The 25371-nt window shown below is 32.0% G+C and overlaps 1 protein-coding gene across 1 annotated transcript in view; it reads left to right on the top strand.

Moving 5' to 3' along the window:
- The window catches only part of LOC116768019 (protein sidekick-1-like), a 112703-nt gene that overhangs the window by 45374 nt on the left and 41958 nt on the right, over positions 1–25371 (top strand). The window contains exon 2 of the mRNA XM_032658637.2: positions 3314–3478. Within this exon, the coding sequence (XP_032514528.1) occupies positions 3406–3478 (73 nt within the window). The 5' untranslated portion in view covers positions 3314–3405. The remainder of the gene's footprint in view (positions 1–3313; positions 3479–25371) is intronic.

Below are 25371 nucleotides of genomic sequence, written 5' to 3'. Positions count from 1 at the left end.
ACAATAAAACTATTACATGTTTGTTTTAAAATTCTAGCAGAAAAGTAGAATATCGTCTGTATTCACAGTGTATGCATCATTTTTAAAACGTTGCTCACGATTGCAATTCTCCAATATTCGATGACCAAATATCTAAGTCGAATTCCGACTCATTTGACTTAACATTGCCGAACTACCGATTTCGTTAGAAATGCAATTAGTTTAACAGAATTCCTTTGCAACGCAGCGTCTGCGTCTAATTGCCTCTAGTCTAGTTAAATTTTAGTGAGATAAGGACTTATCTTTCGAAAGATCCATTGGGTGATTAAGGAAAGTCCTATCTTAAACCCAATTACGTAACAAACTTAAGTTTTCAATTACTAATCTTGGTCTATGGAACTTGATAACTTAAATGCTCGCTATGAACCCTCGATTTAAGAAAGTAGGCTTAAGTAAATTAATTCGTAACTGTTGAACTTTATTGCTATTAACCACTTATACTTTGATCATTTTATTTATCAATTGTCGAATAGACGGTTCCTTAGGAACCCAAAATGCAAGCAATCTTCTGTGCAGAATTTTACTAAAAAAATATAAATATTCATGCTTCATAAGTTATTGCGAACATTAACAATAAATAACAATAAAATAGCCGATAAGGCGTCGGACCGCAGAAAGTAATGGAGCGGCTACTTCCGCTGTTGAGAAGCTAATTTGATTTACTTAACTTCTTAATCACTGTTTTCTGACTTGTAGTTTTCTCCTTTAATATATTTAAAAATACTTACCGCCTTAATTAAACTTTACTGTGAAGTATTCATTACATTTGCATTGAGGTAAATATTATTAATAAAAATTCTTATCTCCATTTACAAACTTTAGAAATTAATGTAATGAGATGTTCAAGTAAAAGATAGAAGATTGTTCAAGATATTTTGTTTATATATTTTCAAAAAGGATTTAGACGTCAAAATTTATGTTTGATATTTGTCAAATATAAATACACCAGAAGCCATTACAAGTAAATTAGAGAGCAGCTGCCGTTTTATCAGTAAAGCAAATAGGTCGCGGCGTTTCTCTTGGGAAAGTAATTAATTTCATTAATTTATCTCTAGGGAACCGAATTCTTTTCGAGAGCCTAATCTACAGTATCTTAGTCCTGATCTTTCAAATTATATGAATAAGCGTAAGTGCGAAGATCTGTTAAATATTCCCAAAAATTTGAATGGCTTTCTATCTTTATTCGGTTTAACAGGGGCCTTGTATCCGAAATCTCCAGGGAGGGCACGTTTGACAAATAAAGGTATCATGGAATGAATTTGGAAAGCAGAAAAAATGTTGCGGAAAGAAACCCTGCGATCTACCACGGTATCCAGCAGTAGCCAGAAAAGATTGAGCCCCTTGAAATCCATAATGTAAGGTAGGAAACGTATCAACATGGGAAATAAAATAGGATTCGGGGGTCTAAAAATTCTGGTAGCGATATGCCGTCTGCAATAAAGCAAATTGCGAGCATTTGCAATCCGAGTTCGGAGGAATGACTATCTTTATAGCGTCGATAATGTTATGGGCAGGTAATGTTCTGTTTCGTACGTAGAAATTGTCAGATTATTGTTTTACGATATCTGCATTGGGTTCTATTTATTGCTACAATGTAAGGTTGTTTAGCATCGCTGTACCTTTGGAATTCATTGTGAATATATTAGGATTCAATACAAAATATTTTGTTAAATTCGTTTGGGTCGAAAACAAATAGTACGGTAATATTTATTTCAAATCAATGGGAGACTGATGTTTACTGTTCGAATCATAACATTTTATAAAAATGGTAAAAAACCATACTTAAATAAACATTAGCAAATATTTGAATTCGTATAATAACGTCAACTAGAGTATTGGCAATCTTAAGATTAGCGTTCCTGGTGCTCAGAATAACAGAGGTCATCCGTAAATCTGTTGACCCACTTCTACCGACATTTGGCACGCTCCAATATTAACCCGCAATGGAACTGTAGTAAATATATTAAATGTGACGCCGCATATCCAACGTGTCGTGGAGCTGGAATCATAATTTAAAGAGTGAAAAATATACTTCATAAATAAAGACTAAATTACAACTCGTTATGACTGTTATATTTAAAAAATAAATAAAAAAGAACATAAGATAGAAGACATGAACTTAGGAGTAAATTTTACAATGATATGCTAATGAATCATAGCATCGTCATGAAAGTATCATTAGCATATCACTGTAAATATACTTTTTTATTTTAAAAAAACTTCACTAGATCCTCCATAACTTAAAGACTTACAGCTTATCGTGACCTAAGTACCTTACAATATTTTGAAAATTGTGTATTCTAAGCTGCATCCTGAGCTTCAACGCTGTTATCATTCCCTACTTTGTACAACAAAATTTATCTCAAAAGCGAAAAACATGGGCGCTTTTAGCGAAGTTTCGCCCATGAAGTTGGGTTACCGCTGATTTTCCCTCGCGGCTTATAATGTATTTATACTTGCCGGGTGTTACGGTACCAGGATACAAAATTATTACGGAATTCAAACTTGATCACAATATCTTTGCTCTAAAATCATTTACTACTTTTATGAACATTAAATATTTTGTCCATTTAATATTAAAAAAAAAACATTTGACGAAGCTAGTGAGAGTAAAATAACTTTTATTATTATGTTTGGCGTCATTGCATTTTTTTCTATCAATCTCACATTATCATAATCAAAGTTTTTACAAATTAAGTTGATACAGAATCTCTCACCCAAAAACATTCCACTGTTAATGACCAAATATAACTAAAAATAATACAACCCAGGTCATAACTTATCTATAATCTCGTCTTTATAATGTATTCTATGTGAAACTGTCTTATATACTTTACTACTTGGTTAAAGTTCTTCAGGTAACTATTCATACACAACTTTCTAAATGTTGTAAAGCTCTCTGGGAACTGTATGACCTGCATACTTACTGTTCCCACGTAAGGTCACTAGTTGTTTCGAGAATTTACTTGCGAAGCCGCTATTATTTGCAGATTTCTAATAAAATTATTATATGCACGCATTCAATATTTGTGTGATTATTGAATAAAAAATTAAAAGCATATAAAAAGTATTATTCATAGTCTTAGTTCACTTAAAATAGAAATAGCGATGGAAGGATCACGAATTTTAAAGGAAATAAAATGAAACTTATTTTTAGTTTTTTTGTTAAACAAAGTACAATAAATCTTTAAGACATTAAAACTAATTAGCTTAGTTTACTAACTGTTTAGGGATTTGTTTCCATATATATAAGTTGAGTTTGATATTGTTTCAGATTCAATGGCGTAAAATAATAAGAAGATATATGAATAATGTTAGAACATGGATGAAAAGATATCTGACGGGATGAGAGAGGACAAGTGAATCATGATCACCAAAATGCTTCTGTCGCTGATGCTGCACTGCTTCTACGTGACCACCGCTTCGATGCCCGCTGGAGGTAAGTAGACGAATGTTCTCCATCGAGCATAAGCCTCTCTCAGGTAGTTCCTAGCCAACCAGGTCATATCAATCAGTATTCAAAGGATTTAGGCAATTTTTGGTCAGGCCACAAGAGTCATACTCATCTTACTCATTTAACATACATTCATTTATTGATAATAGTTATATAACAGGTCTCTAGAGTAAATAAATTCCTTTGGATATATCAAAAATGTTTCTTTATCGAATCTTTGTATTACACGTCACGTATATGATATATTTTACTTACATTAATTATATAAAAATTATAATAAAATATATTTCATTACGTACGCGAAATAAAGCCGAAATAAATATATAACAATTTACTTTTCTTCGTGACAAGATTCAATCTTACTTAGAAAGCTTTCAGGAAAAAAACAATTCATAAAAAATATACCTTCATCCTAATCGCTCCCCCGAGCATAATATATTCGATATAAACATAAGGAATCATAAAGGCAACGCAATAAATTATCACGGAGAGTTTCCCCTTTACGTAAAAATCCTTAAGAGAAACCGCCATTCATTTAGACATACATAATACATTTCCAGGAACAATTCCTCATTCGGAATCTCGTTTAAATATTCCCTCTAAGCTCGCAAAACGCTTGGGGGTAGATATGCAAGTGCTAAAGGAACTCCTCACACATCTAATATATTACTTATTACGATTTACACTTGAATATTATTAATACAATTATACTATTAATTTGATTTTCATGATAATGTTATGATTACGTTTTTATCCCATCGCAACAATTCACATAATTAGATTGAGTTCAGTAGAGTCCAATACTAACATAAGATCAGTGAAATACAGATTGTGGCGTAAGTTATGCAGACGTGTAAGATGTGTCACAGTCCGTGCTGGACGAGCTTTGCTCGTTTCCTCATTTGTTAACAAGGATTTCAATACTGAGGCTTCGATAATTCAAATGCTATGGAAGTGAAACAAAAATTCCTTACTATAATTTTTGATTATTATTTTTCTTATTAAATTGAAAAATATATTCACAAGATTAATTAAATATACATACAAAGTATACATGAGCATTGAATTAAAATGAAAAGTCTTAAGCCAAAAACTTATAGATCATAGTAAAATTTAATAAATAATTCAAACTGGCATCTCTCCTGATGACAACTTTACATAATACGTTCCTTGTAAACCTACATCTTTTGTTAACATTGCAATTGCTAACCGCTGTTCTGTGTTTCGCATTGAAATTCAAAACACTCCACTCGCTCTTTGAAATGGGACTCTTTTTACTTAATTCCTAGAAGGAATATAAATTACCATTGTATTTTTAATATCTCCACAATTTTTTATGAATACTGAAACGGCATAATTACTTTATCGCTTTGAGTGAACGAATATCAAAACGAAACTGTAAGCGTACATAAACAAAATCACTAAAGCTCCATCAAACGAAATGAATTTTGAAAATCTTACACGAACGAGTGAACCTTCATCGACATTCAGATGTAATCGATTGGAACGAGTCGGTGCGAGGGATCGAGACAGCAGAATATATTGACGGAGTATCAAACGCAGCTTGAAGGGTTGCTTTGAACAAATATTTATTTATGTCAATGATGGAATCGGATTTGGCATTTACATGAGTATGTTCCTAACGTCATTTCAGTAGGATTATAATATTAAATCACAAGAATATTATTAATTTCCACAAATAATAGATTAAATAATGAAAAACGAACATATTAAATTATAATCCCGTATTATTTATTCCAGATAATTCCAAAGGATTTATTTGTATATTTTATAATGTACTAAGCCTGAAAGGATAGAAAATATTTAGTGATACCTTATAAATAACAACGAACATATTGTAGTGTAATAAATATCTCTCTTCCATTCCAAGACAAAATAAAATCTTTACGAATATTTCAATTATTTCCCACAAGAATCGTATTTCTTGTAACCCAACTCGAGTACCGAAATAAACAAGAAAGGTCGAACGTCGAAGGGAAACGTCCAACGAATAAGGGCAAAGATTAGCTTTTTGCTTTCAAAATTATTTACTGTACAATAGAAGTAACCTTATTTAGGAACCGCAATCAATATAGATTTAAAGTACCGCTCGTATATACATAAAGTAAGTTCTGATAATAACATTTGGGACAAAAAAGCTTTTCTAAAAAGTCTTGGCTGTCGAAAATTTAAGGATTCTTATATAAACTATACCATTAACGATGTATTTACGTCGCAATAGTTTGCGGTGAGGATTTTGATAAGTTAGAAGTGACGGTTTCTCACCTCTGATGAAAGAATAGATGTCAATCTAAAAATGGAAGGACGTCTCCCTAACGCATACTAACTCCATTAAATTTTCCACAATTAGCATATTGTTGAAACTGAAAAAGATAATGTTAGTTTTATCAATTTAACTGTGACATTAAATTAACTTAAATATTTTAACAGCAATGGCCAAAAAGCACACAACAAAGCTGACATTTGCATTTAAAGTGACCTGACTCTAAAAAAGCATGAGAGACCATTACACTTAACCTCGGAATAAAATGTACTCTTACTAATAGCTTACTTTGATGCTGCGAGGACGCACTGATTTCTTTACCTTTTGTTTTTAACTTCTTTGATAAAATTTGATCGGATTTCGAATTTCAGCTTTCTGTCCTGAACGACCACAACATGTTGTAATGAATAAACTATTTCGCCTAATGTACGCTTTAAATGTCTAAGTTTTTAAATAAATGCATGCATAATACATGCATTGTCTTTATTTCTTTAAATAACGTCACAAAGACATCCTATGTAGCTTTTTTTAATTTTTTTTGTACATTCTAAAACACTCACATCACAGTTTATATAATTGGTAATAAAACATTGACACCATATGAATTTAATGAGGACGTGCGTGGCGATGTACCGATTTATTAATATCTTATAGAAATATGGGCTCAATGGACTGTATAGTAAAGGTGTGACTTTCCGGCCGTGATAAAGGCTTTTACCGGGTAATAGAGGTCGGCCGTCGGTTGGCGATAAATGTATACCGTTGTATGTATCTTATATTATATATTACCGAGGGGTCGTGTAAGTGATGAAAGATACAATTATGATTTCACATTATTATATTAATAAAACTATTTTACAATTATTATTTTATTGACAAAAAAGCCTTTAATATACAGAGCTGCTGTTCACTTTACACATCATTAGTTACCGCAACGCGGGCCCCATGAACATTAAAAGGCTTTAACGTGTTGCTATAAAACTCGTGCGTGTAACAAACACCTCCTTAATAAAATACTCTTAATGTTACACGACACCTGTAACATTGTATATTACTATCGTACGCATCGATGTAATCAATCCTTAGCTTAGTTGTATCCAAGTTTGTCAAATCTTCATACATTAGACGTCGTTTCAATCACAAGTCGCAGAGTTATAATCACTCAGGCAACAGAGCACAATCAGTTTGGGTTACACCAAGAGAATAATAATCCGATGGCTTTGTTTTGGTCACTAAGTCTGTCTCAGTGAGATTTTGGTTTCGAAGCCTAACTAAGTGAACTGGCGTCTATCCGCACCGCAGAGTTCGTAGTGAAATGACATAATGATTTATTAAACACTTCACAATATCGACTTGGATTACAGTTGTCTTTAACAGATTAAAGTAACATGAATTTATTGTTGATCGTGAGGTTTGTATATATTTTATACAACAATTATAATGTTGTAATCCTTATACGTCATGATATAAATATTCTATTTCTTATGAAGACGAATCCTATCCACTCTGTTTTTAACATAATTTGGTATGAATAAGAAATGTACACTGCGATTCCTCTTAGAACCACGCCCTTGTACGTTTAAAATTATACTTTGTGACATGATCACAAGGCTCAAACTTGTGATGCACTAACTCGGTTATTGAACGACAGTATATAGGTTTTGGGTTTAATAGCGGGCTGTGAACATATTGATACTCGTGTTGTTTGGAGACGTATTAATGGTTTCGATATAAATTGAACCGGTCCGCAAGTTTAATGAAATGAATAGGGTTTAATTCGATCGGTTCGATACTAAGTTGAAAGGTGACTATAATAATTCTATTGGATCCCGCATCCTGGATGTTCGTTTAAACAAAACAAGGAAACTATATAAAGTATACAAACAAGAAAGAAAATAATAACATATGTGTATAAATCATCTATTTTACTGATCTAATTTTGGTTTTCAAAACACTTAACATTAAGCCGCCATAACAATTAATTTAATATTTGCTTTTATCATAATTATATTTTCTCTATTTCATAATCAAATACATATCTGTTGAATAAGAACCTAAAATTTTCAATGTTAAATTTCATTCTCATAAAAATATTATAAGAACTGCCTTTTTGTAAAATGATTTTTAAAAGAATTTTTATTAATTCATATTATTTATTTAAAAGAAAACATTATACGTTAAAGAAATAAAAAAAAATATTCATAAATAGTTGCCGATCCGCTATCGCAATAAGAGGAATGGAAACATCTTTAATCCTGAATCAATATTATCCAACGAGTGGTTTACTTATTGTACCTTCTTAATAGATTTATTCATACAATGCTTGAAATGTACATTTGATATAAAAGCGCAAAGTTTCTAAATAATACTACTTATTGTCCGCGACTCCATCCGCGTGAACATCAGCATTGCTCTAATCGAGTATAGAGATATAAAACGCAACATATATTCTAAAAATCATATCGGTCCAGACGTTAAGGAGGCGTTCAGTGAGCTACCTGTAGAGTAAAATCTTATATACATATATGTATATTAATACATAAAATTTATTCTCATTTAAAACTGTTTGTTGTAAATCGAGAGTAAACTATGCGCACACACGATGGTGGAGATATTTGGCAGCCGGCGTTACAGGCTGGCCGAGCCAAGTTTTTACCGCCCTCAGATACAATCGCATAATGACTGCATAATCTGGATTTTGTTTTGTATTAATATATTCATAAAGATTATTTAAAAAATATCTTGGAGTCTAAACCAACATGAAATTACTGAAAAGGTTTATGTTATATTGCTATAAAAATATCTGGGCAAAATTCTTATTATTTGTATAACTAATAATTGAGGGTAATAGGAATTACCAGGCGTCACCCACGTAACGGTTTGCGTAGCCACCTGTGCAAGTGTAGTCTCAACAATGTTGGTATAAATAGAGGTGAGAGTACAGATTACAGGGAGTCTCGCTTGCTTGGGCTGAGCACCGCCGTGTGCTCTGGGTAGCCATCGGCGGCGGCGACCTCTCGCTTTCAGCCTTAGTTCAGGCCATGGTGCGGAGCAAGAGGCACTGGGAAGCCGTCTCCTCCTTCTGCGAAGCAGTCATGCTAGCTAAGGAGGATGTGGAGCGCGGGAGGGAACGATCCTCCTCACGCCCCAGCCGCCGCAGGGGACGCTCCAGGCGTTGGGGATCGCGAGATGATCTCCAGCCACCGTAAGTGCGCGTTTGCGGACGGCGAGCAAGGGTAGCTTGTCACCCGATCAGAACCAGACCTAAGCGTACGGCGCGTAGCGTACCGCGCGCGCCTCAAAGATACATTAGACCAACACAGATGGGGCCCTAGAGCCGTTGCCAAGCCGGGTTGCGGGTGCAAGCGCAATGATGTACCGAAGCCTGGCTACGAGCAGGAGAAGGTACGGGGGGTTTTTAGTCAGTAAGAGGGATCTTGCCTCACCTAGGACAAGAGGGGTCTTATGATGATTTTCCCCTTTATAAAAAAAAAGAATTCTCGCTCAAGCCATTGCAGGGTACGGACCTCTTGGAAGTAAGGGATTCGTCAAACGTCTACGAGGTTATCCGAGGAGATCCTAACGACTTTAAAGAATATAGGCATTAGTGAAGTCAGTTATGGTGACGTCACTCTTTAAAAACCACGGCTTAGACTCATTTCCGACATATATTTATCGTGTTAAATGATTCTAGTAATTATTGAGTCTACTTATTAGCGTTAAATTGAAAATCAAAGCAAAAAAATTAAAAGGTTAAAAAGAAATATGTACTAATTTAATTTGAAAAAATAATATTGGTTCGATTGAAAATTCGTTGTCAGAAGAAGGATTCGAACCCGTGACTTTTGTATACTTATTCTAAATTTGTGTTTAATTCTAAAAAAAAATCTTGAGTCGTCACTTCATGAGGAGCCCGTTTCTCATTTAAAAACCTACTTTACTTTAAAATATTATCTACTCTAAATTAACCATACCAAAGTAGCTAATTTGTAAAGTCTAGGTTATAATTTAGGCTTCTGTGTAAACTTTAACTGAAATTCCGTTGATAATAGATGCAAATGGGTCAGATTAAATCTACTGTTATGCTGTTTAGTAGAGAAAAATGTGAGGCATGTAATAAAGTTGGATTAAGTTTTTATTTTCACCATTTTCAGTTTCGCAAGAGAAAAATGGTACATAAAGTTGTAGCCGCGAATAAATTGTCAGCTTATGGTTAATGCAGGGCAAATTGAACTAGCGCACTGAAAAGAGACTACTTTATTTACGGTTTGAACTGCGGTGAATTCTTTATGTAGACTGTAGTGTGATCGGGCACTTTCTTTAATTACTAGCAATGAAGAAAAAGCTTACTTGTTAAACTATAGGTAAATCCGGCTTCGAAAATGTTATAAACGGAGTTTATATTGTTGCCGAATTGTCATCCAGTGTTTTTAACAAGGAAAACTCACGCTTGTTTGCGAGGCTGAATAAATATCGACGTTTCATCGAAGCTTGGATATACTGCTTTAGCGGTGCTCTGAAGGTGTTGACTGAAAGCTAACGTGTATACAACACGAAGACAAGCATCGAATAAATAGTTCAGAAAACATAATCGACCGATGTTACAGGAATTAGAGTTGTAATCTCTTTCTACATGCTGTATAATATGAAGGTGACTTTCATAAAATGATATTTACAATCTTTGAATTTCCGAAATGTTTTATTAGCACGTTACAACAGCTATGTGTATACTGTGTAAGAACAGGCATAAAATTAAGTGCTTTGCTAATCCCCATCATATCGACGGGGTTCCATAACAAAACAACCCTTCTGAGAACGATCGTAAAACATCAAGAGATCTAACCGCTACTGAACAGTCAAAATGTATGAATATTCATATAATTATTGTATATGGTGTTTGGTAAATACTTAACCTTCAATTGTGTTTAGAAATGCAAACTCTATTAATTACAAAATCCTATATACTCTGATATAGTTATCTAGTTTTTGTTTTACTCGAGAATTCTTTTATTAGACGTAAAACATGTCCTTGCCGCTTCCTCGGAGATAGTTAGAAAGGAGACAGGACAACCTGCTGAGAAGTTTAATAGTAAAGAATTAGCACATAAAATCATGTACATATTGTCGGTTCTTGGGACCGCACACTTTAAGTTGAAATTTATTATATTACATATTAGCTCGTAAGACCAGTTAAAATTCTTCATTTTAAAACTAAATTAAAAATGTATTTAATAATAATAAAAAACGCATTTGAGTTCAGTAAAGTTTATACATTATTTATATGAAGAATCCTTTTCTCAGTAAGATGGAATCTCATTTTATAGAACAGCCGTATCGCGTAATGTAATGTGGTCGAGTGAATTTCTGCAAATCAAATCGCACGTATTTCAATCTAATTTCATTCTGCTGATTTGTAAAAATTCAAACTTATTTATACGAGTTTTATTCTCGTTTCATACGATTTGTTGATGGAATAAAAATTACGTAAACGTAACGAGGACAGCTTTCAATTAGAGAGTAATTTTGTATCATCATAGTCATATCTGTACTTGATATCTAAAACAATCATGCAAGGACATAATAAAAAAACATACTAGAACTTTCAAGTGAGGATTTTGGATTGAATAGTAAGGGTGTGATATCATATAAAACCACTTTCAAAATTTTAATAGGAATAGGAATATTATTTAGTAAAAGAACCTCAAGAATACATAAAATTAAATAATTTCACTCACTGTAAATACAACAGAGTTATGGTATTTTTCGAATGATCAAATAATCTTTCTGCCAGTAGTCGGAATGCTTCCACTCGGGTGGAAGAGATTAAAACAGCGCGGAGAAAACTTGAATGCTTCACTTCTCATTATCGACACCAGAGATTTACATACATTTTCAGATTTTAGCGGCATTCAATCAAGGTATTTAACCCAGTGAACCTGATTGTGTATATCATACAAATCACCTATTAAATGATAATTTCAGTAAAATTTTCCTAAACTGCATCAGGTTGAGGTCGCGGTATAACGTTTATGTAAAGTCTGGGAGACGTATAAAGTAGCATCTGCCGCCAACTAACGTGGTGAATATTTTAAGAGAAAATCACGCGGCTTCGGTAAAAGGATTCATGATGGCACGTAATCTAACTTTAAAGCAAACGAATTTGCATATGGTGTTCAAGATGCATTGGTGGATTTCATGGGGCTTTAAAGTTTGTTTTGCTTTTAGTTTCTTTAGAATAAACTTTTCCATAATGACTGTTATATAAAATACATACAGAAGTATTATTCAAGTATTTAAATTGTATAAACTATTTTCATATTTAGAGTATACTATTATCTTACAATATACTAGTTAAACCACGATAAATGTTCCACGAATTTCGCGAATTTACATACATTTGTTTATTTCAGAATTATACAGAATTACTAAAGCCAACCCTCGTTTCTATTTTCAAGTAGATATTTTGAATACAATGTTATTATACGTACTGATCCAAGAAAAAAATTGCCAACCCTAATATAACCTAACGACGTCAGAATATCACGCAGTCATTATATTTTATCGAATGCATTACAAATTGGGTTCAATAAATAACAGGGTACTTAAACAGTTACAATATTCCCCTATCGGTTTTATAGCCGAGAAAACGAAAGCAGAATCTAATCGTTCATAAAACTTCGTTGTTGGAGAATGTTCTCGGTCACAAATACCACTTATAGTGAATTTATTTTGTGAGGGAGACATAAATAAAAGTGAGGGAGGGTAGGAGGAAATTGTAAGTAACTGGTGAAAACGCCTTCGGCAGTTTTACATTGTGCCCACTCGCCTCGCTTCCGAGAGCTCCGTGAAGGACGGCCGCTAATGTTAACATAAATCTCATCGTCTCTACATGTGTCATTATATCAGGCTAACGCTGAGTAAACTCTTGAAATTGGTTTACTTATCATATGTATTTATTTATATGAATGTTCATGTAAATAAATAATAGTAAAATAAATAACAGTACGACTCTTATGGGATACTAATGTTGTTAAGGTACAAAAAGGTATGTAAACGGGCCATTCGTTACTTAAGATACTTTCTTCACGTCATTACGGGGGGGTCGGTGAAGGTATATCTATGATAAACACGTATAACGAGTGTCCTCGGCTGTAATCTACCAATCGATGGGAGGATGATCGGAGAACACTCACCCTATTATACTTAAGCCTTCCTTACACCAATATCTGTATACGAGATAGTATAAATTACCTCTCGGACATACTTCATAAATATGTAAACGTGGGTTGGCCCTCTTTCAATTTTGATATAATACTGACCCTGTATTCCCGTTATTTCTGGGTCCATATTGTTAGTAAACGGGGAGATATATTGTAATAAGATATTAGATATTCTTAAAGAAACTTCCAATAACACATTTACTTACTTTATAACATCATTATTTTTTTCGTATATTTTTCTATGGACCTCGCATTAAACTTCAAAACTAAATGTTATCTTGGACGTCTCTATTTTATATTTACTTTTTAATTCATCATGTTTGTTTAACAACAACTTTAAAAACCTTTCAGATGTTTTGAGACAACAAGAAATAAAATAACTAGAGATCGACAAATAACGCTGTGTTTGTTATGTAGTATATTAATAATATTATTTGTAGTAAATTAACGAGCTTATATTCAATGACTTCCATTGTTTTCATTTTTTATTTTGTTAGTATTGATATCCATTTTTGAAATTAATGTTAATGAAAGGGATTCTTAATTATATTAAAATCAATTCTTAAAAAAAATAACCGATTTCTATTTAAAAGGAATAAATTAATGGTTTTGTTAACTATTTTATTATTTGTTAAGATCTAACGATTGGAAAAATTATTAATTTTTATAGAAAGTATAATAATGACCTGCTCAAAATTCTGTTAATGAACTTCTTAGCAAAATATTAAGTTTGCCGGTACGTTATATGGAAGTCCACTAAATTATTCCAATTTCTAAAACGGATCTTTAGACCTGATAAATTTAGGAATTTTATCACTTCCTAGTTTGATCTTGACGATTTGTTATCTCAAAATAATTTTGTACGAAAGCAAGTACAGCATATATAAACTTACATTATAAGACATATTTTGCCCCTATGTGTTTATATAAGAAATTAAAAATGTCAAAAGTACTGAAGATATTCTCATTTCAAATCCAGATAACTTTCACGAGCTCACGGTAACGTTAAATAACTTTTTAGGGATAAAAATAATTGGAAATTTTTGGTCCTTTTTTACACGTCCGTGAAAGGAATTCCCTCAAATACTGGTCGAATTTTGGCGAAATCCTCTTTTTTGTTTGCTCAGCTCACTTGAGTATATGGGACTCCATATTTGGTTACAATAGGGAGATGAAAATCGAACTTTTGACTCTATTCATTGAAGGTGAGAAATAAATAATTTTTCCATATAAGAATAAACTTTATCTACGCTTTTAATTTAACAAATTATTGTGAATATAATTTCAGACTTATCTGAACTCTTGATTATTTTAAAATTACTGCATTTGAGTAACTTGTTTGTATGCACCTAAGGCTATATGTTATTATGACGAAACTCCTAACAATAAAGACAAGTGGATCAACTGAAATAAAACAATGTGCTTTATATTTATACATGTATACGCCTATTTACATCATAATATTAAATAATAAATAGGCTCTATCATTACAGAAATTAAAGTCTTTTACCAAACAAGTTTCTAACTAGTTCTATTGTTATGGCAAAGCTAAGATTTATGTTGATGGAGAACGCGTGAAATAAAATATAATCTACGTTTCTACGACTTTTTCTTATGGCTTATTCTTTCTACGATTACTCATACAAAACTTAAACAACTAAATATAATTATAATGAACTTTATTAAATAAACACGCGTCTATTTTAATGAATTATATTCAATGAAAAAATACCATAGGCGTTTTATTATTTAAAGTTTCATAACATGTTCAAATAACTGGTTAAATTTTTATGAGATTATAAACATAACGGCAAACGTCAACTCATTTAAGATTGCCTTTTCCCAACCAGCTGCAACTTTTCTTGAACACGCCTGACGCCTGTATAATCTCATCCCAGTGAATATTCAAAGGTAGTTGTTCAGAGTCAAAGTTGAAAAGGCAATCGACTTTGCACCCGATCTCTAGCTTTGAGAATTTTTCTCACAGTCTTTTATCAAAAGCGAAGGTTACCAATGGTAATATAATAAATTATTTGAATTAAAATAAAATAATAACTAAGACAAAATCATTAAAATAACTTTATTTGTGCAAATTAGCTTCATTAAGTAAACTAAATTAATATCAAATGAATAGTTTTATTTCAATGTTATCAGAGAAGCGGTCACAAGAGGTCACAAACGGTCATAAATATTTTTATGAAATTCTCACCGCCGAAATAATTGCGAGACATTCATGTTGCACTGATTTGAATGTCAAAAGTAAATAACACTTTGTTTGAATTATTCGATTAATCTGAAATTTTATTATTCCGTTCTTTTTGTTTGTTGAAAATGTTTCTTATTTTGGATCATGACAAATCACAATGAATAGCTTATTACATTAAAATTTAAATGTTTCAAACGAAACAACTGTTCTACGGTTAGATTACTTTTTCCTTGAGAGCTTAAAGTCTAATAAAATTAAATGTTATTAAAGGTAAACAAATACGCTTATATTCTTGCATACGTTTTACAAAATGTTCTTCTTGACTTTTAGATTTTTATCGGTAAATATTTTCGATGCTGTAAAAGTGGTCGGTCCAATAAAGAATGTCGGGAAATGTCGTTTTAGATTGTGAAGAGTGGAGTACCTTAGAGTATGTCCCGGGAAAATATATAAACAACTGAGATGTGTATTTTCTACAAATAATATATAATTCAATATATTTCAGTCTGCTATATCAAGTTTCTTATTAACTGTAGTGTGTTTTGATGTTCGGTATTTATAAACCTGTAATAGATATCACAGAGTACATTAAATTGTAAGACTGTGTGTGTGTGTGTGTGTGTGTGTGAATATCACAGTAACAAGTACATTTTATGTTGAAACGATATAATATTATTGAAATTTATAATTTATAACGAGCACAACTTTATTATAATTGTTTATGACATTACAAGCATGTATTACGCAAAACTAAAAGCGATCTAATAATATCAAACTGGTTTTCAAATTTAATAGTAGTGTTATATGCGTTGTGAATTATAATGAAAAACAGACTTAAATTGATTCCGCTGGATATTTAATGCTTCAATTAATGGATAAGGATCATTTATATTAATTCGCTGATGCAATCTGTTTGGTGGCGTGATGCCCGCTATAAATAAAGCGGTATTACCTGACATCTGCAATAATTAATTATGGCCAAAAAAAGGGTCTTTATCATTTTGGCCAATAAAACTTTTCAACCTGGACCTGAAAACATACAGGATAACCGCAGCTCCGAAACATGTCGCCCTTATATGATTACATTAATAATATTATTATAAGAGAGCCATAAAAGAGTCCAGTGTGATGTGCCGACGGTTGATACGCTTATGATACTCGTAGGTAATTCAACAGACCGTCAACAATAAATAACTCTGGCCATTAGATTATACTCCATTTCGAGATATTTAATTTTAAAGTACAGATTCTTTACAAACAATCGCCGTCATTCCGTCGCATATAAATCCTAATTTGGACAACCTTTCACGTGATTTACTTCAGCTAGGCTTTTTGATTCAAATGTACCTAATAAAAGTTTCAGCTCTGTGATACGATTTAAGGATTTTCTTTCTTTGTTGTTTTATATTTATGGCAATCATAAATTTGTCATTGTTGTAATCCTGCGCCAGTTTATTGCTCGCATCGTTTCGTGCGTTCGATAATAATTTGACTCGTTATCAAATTAACCGTCCAATGAGCGCGTTCAACGGAGAACTCCGATACCATTTATTGTAATTGACGAGAACCAATTTATATTATAATTATGATGTGACATATTTTCAATTGCCAAAAGCGCTTGTGGGATTGTTTGTGATTTATAAGCAACATTCTAATATATAAACTTATTGTAGCATTAACTCTAAAATATTGATATAAAATCAAATAAAACAGCATCGTTTCATTTTATTCAATATTATAACGATAACGGGTCCCCGTGATAGTACCGACAATATTAACTTTAAAATATGAATTAAATCAATTTAGTTTAGTTTTGGAAAAACATATGCATATTTAAAAAACAAACTAACATGAAATCATTTATAAGGTGAGGGTATTTTTCCAATACACCTTATATATAATTTATATCGTACTTTCGCCCCTATTTCCAATTTCATGACGTATTATATTCTCCTCAATCCAAATATATAGGCGACGGTAATAATGTATCATTTTTATATTCAATATTCGGACTAAGGTCGGCGAGAGAGCCTAATGGATGGTCGCGGCGACAAAACTTTCGATCATTTTAACTATTTATGAAGTATTTTGCATATTATTTCAAAATAGTTATCTCTTAAAAGAAAGGGTTTTACGAATTAGTAATTATTCTATTATATAATATGTATTTTTGATTTTTGTTCTAGATATCTGAAACGACTATTTAAATCTATGTATAGACCAATTCTGCATTCTTTTGATAAAGACGGTGACTGACACAAATTCTAACAGACCTGGCTAATTTCATCAATTATTTACAAAGAAAATGTATTTTTTTTTGTTCATGTATGATTTCGTCTACAATGTAACTATGAAATCTCCCGAGTTTTATATATATATAATATACATATAACACCGGTTCCGCAACACGACACACAATCAAAGGTAGAGCGGTCAAACACCAAATGTTGTCATCTGCCAACACCATCCGTCCCCAACTCAATGGTGACAAGTTTCCGATGTGTATGCAAATTATATCACATCAACCATTCAAATATCATTCTTGTGGTACAATATTAGTGTGCAATTTGGAATGGCATGACCTCACCCGCCTCGCGACTGTCATACTACGCCTGACAAATGTAGCCGAGTAACACGAGTATTTTGTTTTACATGTTCTTGCTAAGAATCGTCTTTGTGTGTAATGAGGTCGGATGCTATTTTGTACTCCACAATTCCAGTAACTTTAAGATTAAGTTCTGTCTTGAACAGTTAAAGCATGACAGTTATTTCATTCAATTCTTACATTACTATGATATTTTGCTTGAAATTTTAAAATTTTGTTACATTATAAGTTGTTGCATACAACACAGGGAAATTAAATATAATATACAAATAAAAGTCAAACATATTTCATTATCAAACAGATACTCAGCATTACAGAAAATATCGATATTATATAATTAATTATAAATTTTATACTAAAACTCTGAAGCAACAAGACAAAGTACTCATATTAAATGTTGAAATCTTAAAGCCAAACACATAACGAGCCAACAATCGACCAAAATTACCACTCGCTCTACTTAATACTTCCTCTTTAATCTCGAACTTTGAAAGAACATATTTAGTCGCCGACAACTTTTAATTAATCAAGTCAAAAGTCACAAAACTGTATCTCGAATCGTGCAGGCATAATGAGCCAAGCTTAGCCCGAGTGCCCAATATCTTTCTGGACTCTGGCCAACTTTTAATGAAGCTCTAGTAAATTTAACACGTCGTGGAATAAGTAGTGAACAAAATAATTTGCCTCCAACATTTATGTTTATATTACAATTGGGTACAACCACAAGTATAAATAAAAGAAATAAACAGAAAGGAAAATTATGTGAACCAACTAACGACCTTACATTAGTTAGCGTATGGCTGCAGTCTGCTTATGAGGAAAGTTAAACGGAGGCCATTTGTTTTATTGCTAATACTGAAATAAAACTAATAATACTGCATTGTAACCTTCACAATATAAAAGATGTATGTACAAAAGGTAGAAAAATAACAAAACCATGTTGCATATGCGATATTTTATTATAGTTTTATTTATTATTAGAAAATATTGCCATTCAAAATATCGATTCACATCATGAATGATAATTAATTTATTTTTTCCGTTAAAATTGCAAATTACATTTCAATTTTCCTTAAGCTTTCCCTTAATTTAATATATAATTTTCAGACCATTAACATAACTCCTAGCAGCCGTTGGATCGATCCGAATACATTAACATTAGGACGTTGAATCAATGTCCTCGGAAGAGAATAAGGAGATCTATACTAGCACAATGCAAATATCTATTGAGAGCCGCATTATGCTGTATTTGCATGTCGTGATCATAGAACAGTTCTATTTTCATATTGAATATGAAATATTTTATTGAACATCGACAAAATTGCAGCACGGGATAAACATTAATGGTAAATTTCCATAAAAAAATCAAATATTTCACGCACCTTGTAGCGAATATTTATCACATCAAAAAACGCTTTTCCAAAATGTATTTTAAATTCGGGTCTGGAAAACAAACTCGTTGCACTAGACGAGAGATTAATTGCTGGTCTAAACAAGGCCAGATCGAGTGTCGAGAGGACAAACACTCAGCTAAAATCAACGTACGCGATGAAAGGCACGGTGGAAGAGATGCGGGCTGTCAATTAGTTGACGCTATGATACATGCGACTCATTCAACAGAACTCGATGTCAATTTAGAATGCAATGACAAGGAAAATGGATTGTTTGTTAGCGCAATACTCTAATGAGGAGGGCTTGGTTACAGACTGAAGTTTACATATTATGTCATAGCATTTTATTCGGATAAAAAAATACATTGCAATTAAAAATTTAGATGATGCAGTTTTACGAAACGATGTATCGATGATTTTCTTTAGTTATAGAGAACGTGAAGTATGATAGTTGTGTTTAGAATTAAATAAATTTCCTTATATGTACCTGTATTCCTAGTACCTACAAAGATATTAATATTGTAATAAAATTTTGAATATTTTCTTGATATTAGGATAATAAGATTTTTATAAATTAATGTAGTTACTTAAAGTTTCAGTGTGTTTCAGTGTTTGTTCGTGGTGATAACTCAAACCAAACCTCGTAATGTAACCGTCAGAACGAATACTATATCAATGCATCGTAATCGTAGCGTCAAATGGACACCTTTGTCTGCCCCACTTTGTGCTTGTCCCAGTTGTATCGTTTGTTGACGGTTTTTCTGCAGCTTTGTGTGGTATTGCCTAGTTCTAATGCACCACAAAGTGATAGCCTTCCGATTGCTTCGGAGCCCCACAAAGCGAAACGCTAATGTGAATTATATGAAACTTTTCTGTTTCAGCATTAATAACGCTGTGTATAGCGATTTTCAAATTTTCTGCTTAAATTGAAACTGACCGAAACCATGCGTCAGCGAAACCGCAATCGTTAGTTTGAAACGAATTGTGTCCGTATTTGATAGGATTTCGTATCGCAAAACAATAACCGTCGGCTCCGTCCGTCTGTCCGTCAGAAGCAATTGTCGAATTTCCACTTCGGATCAAATTAGAATTCCTTTAAACAATTTATGGAATTTCTTTAGACTTTGCATTTGTTGAAGGCGCCATGATTTGGGGACTTGAAATGTTTACCGTTTTAATTAAATGTAATTTAATTCAAGTTCAAAGAAATCAGAATGAATGTATTTATAGTAGTGCTTAGAGTTAGCCTAAAATACAAGATTTTTAACTTTGAAGTTTCCTAGAAATAATTAATAGGAGTAAATGCTATTGTAATAGGTAAATTAATGTCATATTTTCGGATTTACCCTACCGTGTGAACAAACATGTGATTTACTATAATGCGTTAGTCTAACTCCTAACTCCTTTTTATCTACGGATTTTGATACAGTTTCCTCTAACAAAAAGCAAGATAAGTGGAAGGACTTCAAAATAACGTTAGCGAATATTTAATACAATATGTTGTTTGCTATGTCGAGTAGTAAAGATTCCATCTTTCAAAGACAGTTACAAATTCAAAGTAATGACGTCAGTAGGCATGCACATATGCTCTGCTTTAGTTTTATTTGAACCGGATCTTTTGAAGTATTAAATAAGTTTTAACACAAAAGTCTTCTCAGGCTGAATTAGTTTTTGCGTCAGAACCATTCGTATTTTTATTCAGGAACTTAAAATTTCCAAACAAAACTTTTTAGTTTTCAATGCAAAAATTTAGGAATGTCATTGAATCTTTCGCTTATCACACAATATAACGTCGCGTACACCGCTGTCTATTGAAAGTAACTTTCAAACGAATAAAATCGAACGTCTTATAAAAGTTTTTTAAGCATAGCATCTGACTTGGAATTGATTGTTTTTTGTTTTGTTTTAATTGATCAGATCTTTAGCTTGACTGTTATAAACAAACTTGTTTCAAACATAATAGACTTTATATTATTATTATACATAAACAGACGCCATTCCAGTATATCATTATCCTATAAGCAAAGTCTTGATAACATTCTAATTAGAAATATTCAGAATTTTCAACAACCAAACCTTTGCACAACTTAGATTTAAGCGCTTAAAAGTACATTCTGTAAGCACAATGCATCGGTGCATTGTACTTAGTTACATTTAAGACTAGAGAATGCAATTGTGCTAAGCTTGCTATTGTCTCGTTCTCTTAGGTTATTGTGTAATATTTACACAGCACATTAATAATGATACTAAAAATGCGATTAAATTAAGCAAAAATAGATTTTATTTACAAAGAAATTACGATTACAAAGAAACTATTTTCAAACTAAATAATAAGAAAAAGTTAAGGTTGAATACCGCGTAACTAAAGGAGAGGTTTACGAACATGATTGCAAAATCAGTCTTAATCAATAAAGAATTATCGGTTATTGAATACCGAAGAAGTGTTAGTAAGGACTTTATTTAAAACGGTTTAAATGCGCTAAATAAACTCTAATTTATTATTTCTATTATAATAGAATAGTTACAAAGATAATAATTGTAGATTGCACGAGTTTCAAGAGCTACGGAGCTCCCAATTTTCTCATTCTTTATCATATATTTTAATAAAGTTTGTTGTTTCAAGTATTCGGCGAGACTGTTCACATTTAATTTTGTTCATTTTTCTCTCGATCCGGATTGTTTTCATTGAATGACCGTGTTCTAATCCATTTTATGTAATTGCCAAGCAAAATTAACTTAAATAGGGATGCATTTTAAACGAATCTTTTGTTGAAGTTTTGCTGGCGTTCGTTCGACGTCATCAACATCGAGAGCGATAAGTGATTAATTATAACAAAGGATTCACTGAATAGCTTCGTTAACAAAAACGAATTGTCCCGCGATGTAAACAGCTCAATTGTTACTAATTTCATCCCGTTTGGAAATTATTTTTCATGGATTTAATTAAGGATTGAAATGTTTTTAATCACAGAGTTAATGAGATGGTTCCCATCGTCACCGCGTCTTTTTAAATAACAAAGTAATCCGAAGTTATGTGAACTAAGATTTTCTTATTTACCCTTGTGCAATAGGTATTCATAAGTTGTTTCTTATATTTGACAGACATTAGGTATTCAATTCAGCAAATGATCCAAATCACCCTTAGTCCGTATACTTATACAAATTTCATTTAATATTAAATAACATTAGTATTCGGATCTAATTCAGAGTTCACGTCATAAATATCATTATCATTCAAATAAATGCCGATTATTAATTAAGGGTTTTGATTCTCACATCTTACTTGTTTCCTATTCAAACCATTACATGAAAGCAAAAAATCTTACGTTTCGATTACCCAGTCAGATGATGTTTGGAACAAATCGCAATAAGAATTTATAATCACTTTATTGATATTTGATTGTATATAATTCAGAATAACAGTTATTTTTATAATTAAATATACTAATTGACGACCAATTATTATGTATTAAACTGAATTTGAAATAGCTTACAGTCGCGATATGATTCCAAACCCCGATTAGTATCATAAATGGTCATCTCACACCGATCACATCAGAATATCAATTCGTTTTGTTAATTGTCGTTCCGATCGGACAGATGACAGTTACATTTCAGCTGACACAACTGACACTGCTAGATAGTTCATAGCGTGAATACGTATACGAGGAAATGATAACTATTGATTACATCTAAAACGTTTCTAAATGTTCTCAGTCACTTTAAACGAAATAAAAAATATATGTCATAAGTTAAGAATAAAATATTTTATTTTATTATCTTATGAGATTTGTAAAATTTATTTAAAAAAAAATAATGTAAGAATACTTGAGTGTAGATATTCTTAAATCACTGACAATTTAAATTAAATATCTTGACTTCAAAGCGAAAAGCAAAATTCTAATTAAAATTAAAATATCTTTAATAGCGTCCAAGGTATTTGGCGTAAGTCTTGGATATTACTTCGAGTTCACTTTGTATTCAACTGGAGTGTAATGTTTGTTTTTAATTGCAACTTAAAATAAAGCTGAGGCGGAGCCATTTTGGCTTTATTCAGATTATTTAAATCATGCTTATTAATAACATGCATGCTGGTTACGATCGTTTTAATTTGATGAAATACGCATTAATTGAAATAGTTAAAACAAATAATTATAAATATATGGATTAATATTCAAATAGATTTTCAAGAATGAAATCTTCGTGGACACTCGTAGGAATTTGAACCACCAACTTGTCGAATTCATTGTTGCCCAGAAACTTTTATCATTTAAATAGGTTAAAACATAGTTATAGCAATAAAATTACAGCCTTTAGACTTATTTTGTCAGTTATCTTTTAATTTTAGAATTTATTTATTACAATTAACATTTATATTCACCCCAAACGCACTCTTGATAATAGCAAACAATAGGTGTTTTTTAGAATTGTTCTAGCCTGGATTTCGTTCGATCCGAATTCAACTCTTGTTTTAATAAAATGTTTTGTTTGAATGATTAAAATAAACGGTAACATTAAATGTTCATTTATTAAACTTAACTTTCATAAAACAAAAGCTAAGCATCTTTTAAAGAGCCAGCGTTATATTAACGAGTTTACTTTAATTCTTAGTATATTTTTATAAAAGATCCTAAAGGACACTCCGGGCCGGCTCCAGAGTGAGGGCCCTCGCTCGTTGAAGGTCTTCAAAGCAAGAGACGTTAATGTATGATATATTTAACATACAGCTCTTTTATGCGCTTTAAATATACATGCTTTACATACGGAATAAAACAGATTGTAATAAACATTTTTCATTACTGCATTGAAATTAAAACTCTAACAGAAAGCAATTTAATATTAAAAATAGCAATAATATTCAACGGAATATTACCGGATGTTGTTTATATTTACGAGTGTCATTTGTTATTGGCAGGTTTGGTTCTGTTATAATATTTTGTATAAAACAAAAACACGATAGCTGTCACGGTTCGTATTATTAAATAGTGCGCGGATCTCGAAAAGGAAGATGAATACATAGGGTTGGGTGGAATTAAAATTATGCCATTATGTAAAAATATATGAACGGTTAGGTTAAATTAACATCATTACATAACTGACAAAAGAACAATGAAGGTCGGAACTCGGAAAAATATTGTTCATGTATTATGAACAGAATAAAACAAACTTCTGCACCGGTATTTGTATAAAATTTTTAGATTGTCTAATATTAAAATTATTATTAGATATGAACCTGTAACCCGTTACCTCCGAAAGAATCCGTTTTAGTTTACCGACTAAGCTATCGTGACCTGGCTCCAGACGTTGAGTTAAGCTCTCTATATATTAAATGTCATGTCGGGGCGGATAGGTTATTTGTGTAGACGTTTGATTCAAAATGTATTATTCTAATGTTATTGAAAAAATCTCTTTATACACGGACAAAGAAGTGTTATTGCTTTTTTGACACATGAACAAAACAAACTGGTATATTAAATAACATTCATCTGTTAACTCAGTCTTTTCCTGATAATATTAATTCCTCATCATCAGTACTTTGATATTTATTAAATTTATCTCATTATTATAATGTATAGAAACATCGAGAACTCTAACAAGACGTAGGTCCCTATTAACACTCAATTAAACCACCCCGTAGCATCTCTATAGTACATAGGGCTATGAAACGTGAGCCAGTCTTTGATCTCGTGGTCTAGACTCGAAGCAATATTAATTAATGTTATACCTAATCCAATAGACCTCAATAACTAAGAAATCAAAGAAGATAGTTTGATAACATGTTTCTATTGATGAAATTTATTTTTCGTTGTCCCATTAAAAAGTAAATTATATCGGAGTCTTTCCTACGCAGACAAATTTCATACTTTATACTATTAGCTATTTACCTAAAACCTGTCTGTAATAGCGTGAACTCAATATTTTCTACCAATAATATTTAATGCCTAACCAAGTTTCGTAGTTTTGGAACCGATCTCGAAATATGTCGGCATCAGCACACATCGTTAAAGAAACGCCGCAAAAAAACTAATGCAATTCCAAATGACGTACGCCCTTAAAGTTTGCCTCTTGTAACTCAACTGCTTTGAACAGCAACATTTAAAAATGGTCTTTACTCTCATGTAGTGAAGTATAAATTTCAAAGTTTCTTTAATTTAAAAATGAGAAGCTTACG

Source organism: Danaus plexippus, chromosome 19 (genome assembly GCF_018135715.1).
Source record: "Danaus plexippus chromosome 19, MEX_DaPlex, whole genome shotgun sequence".
In the NCBI taxonomy this organism is placed as follows: domain Eukaryota; kingdom Metazoa; phylum Arthropoda; class Insecta; order Lepidoptera; family Nymphalidae; genus Danaus; species Danaus plexippus.
This window is presented reverse-complemented; position numbering and strand designations above follow the sequence as displayed.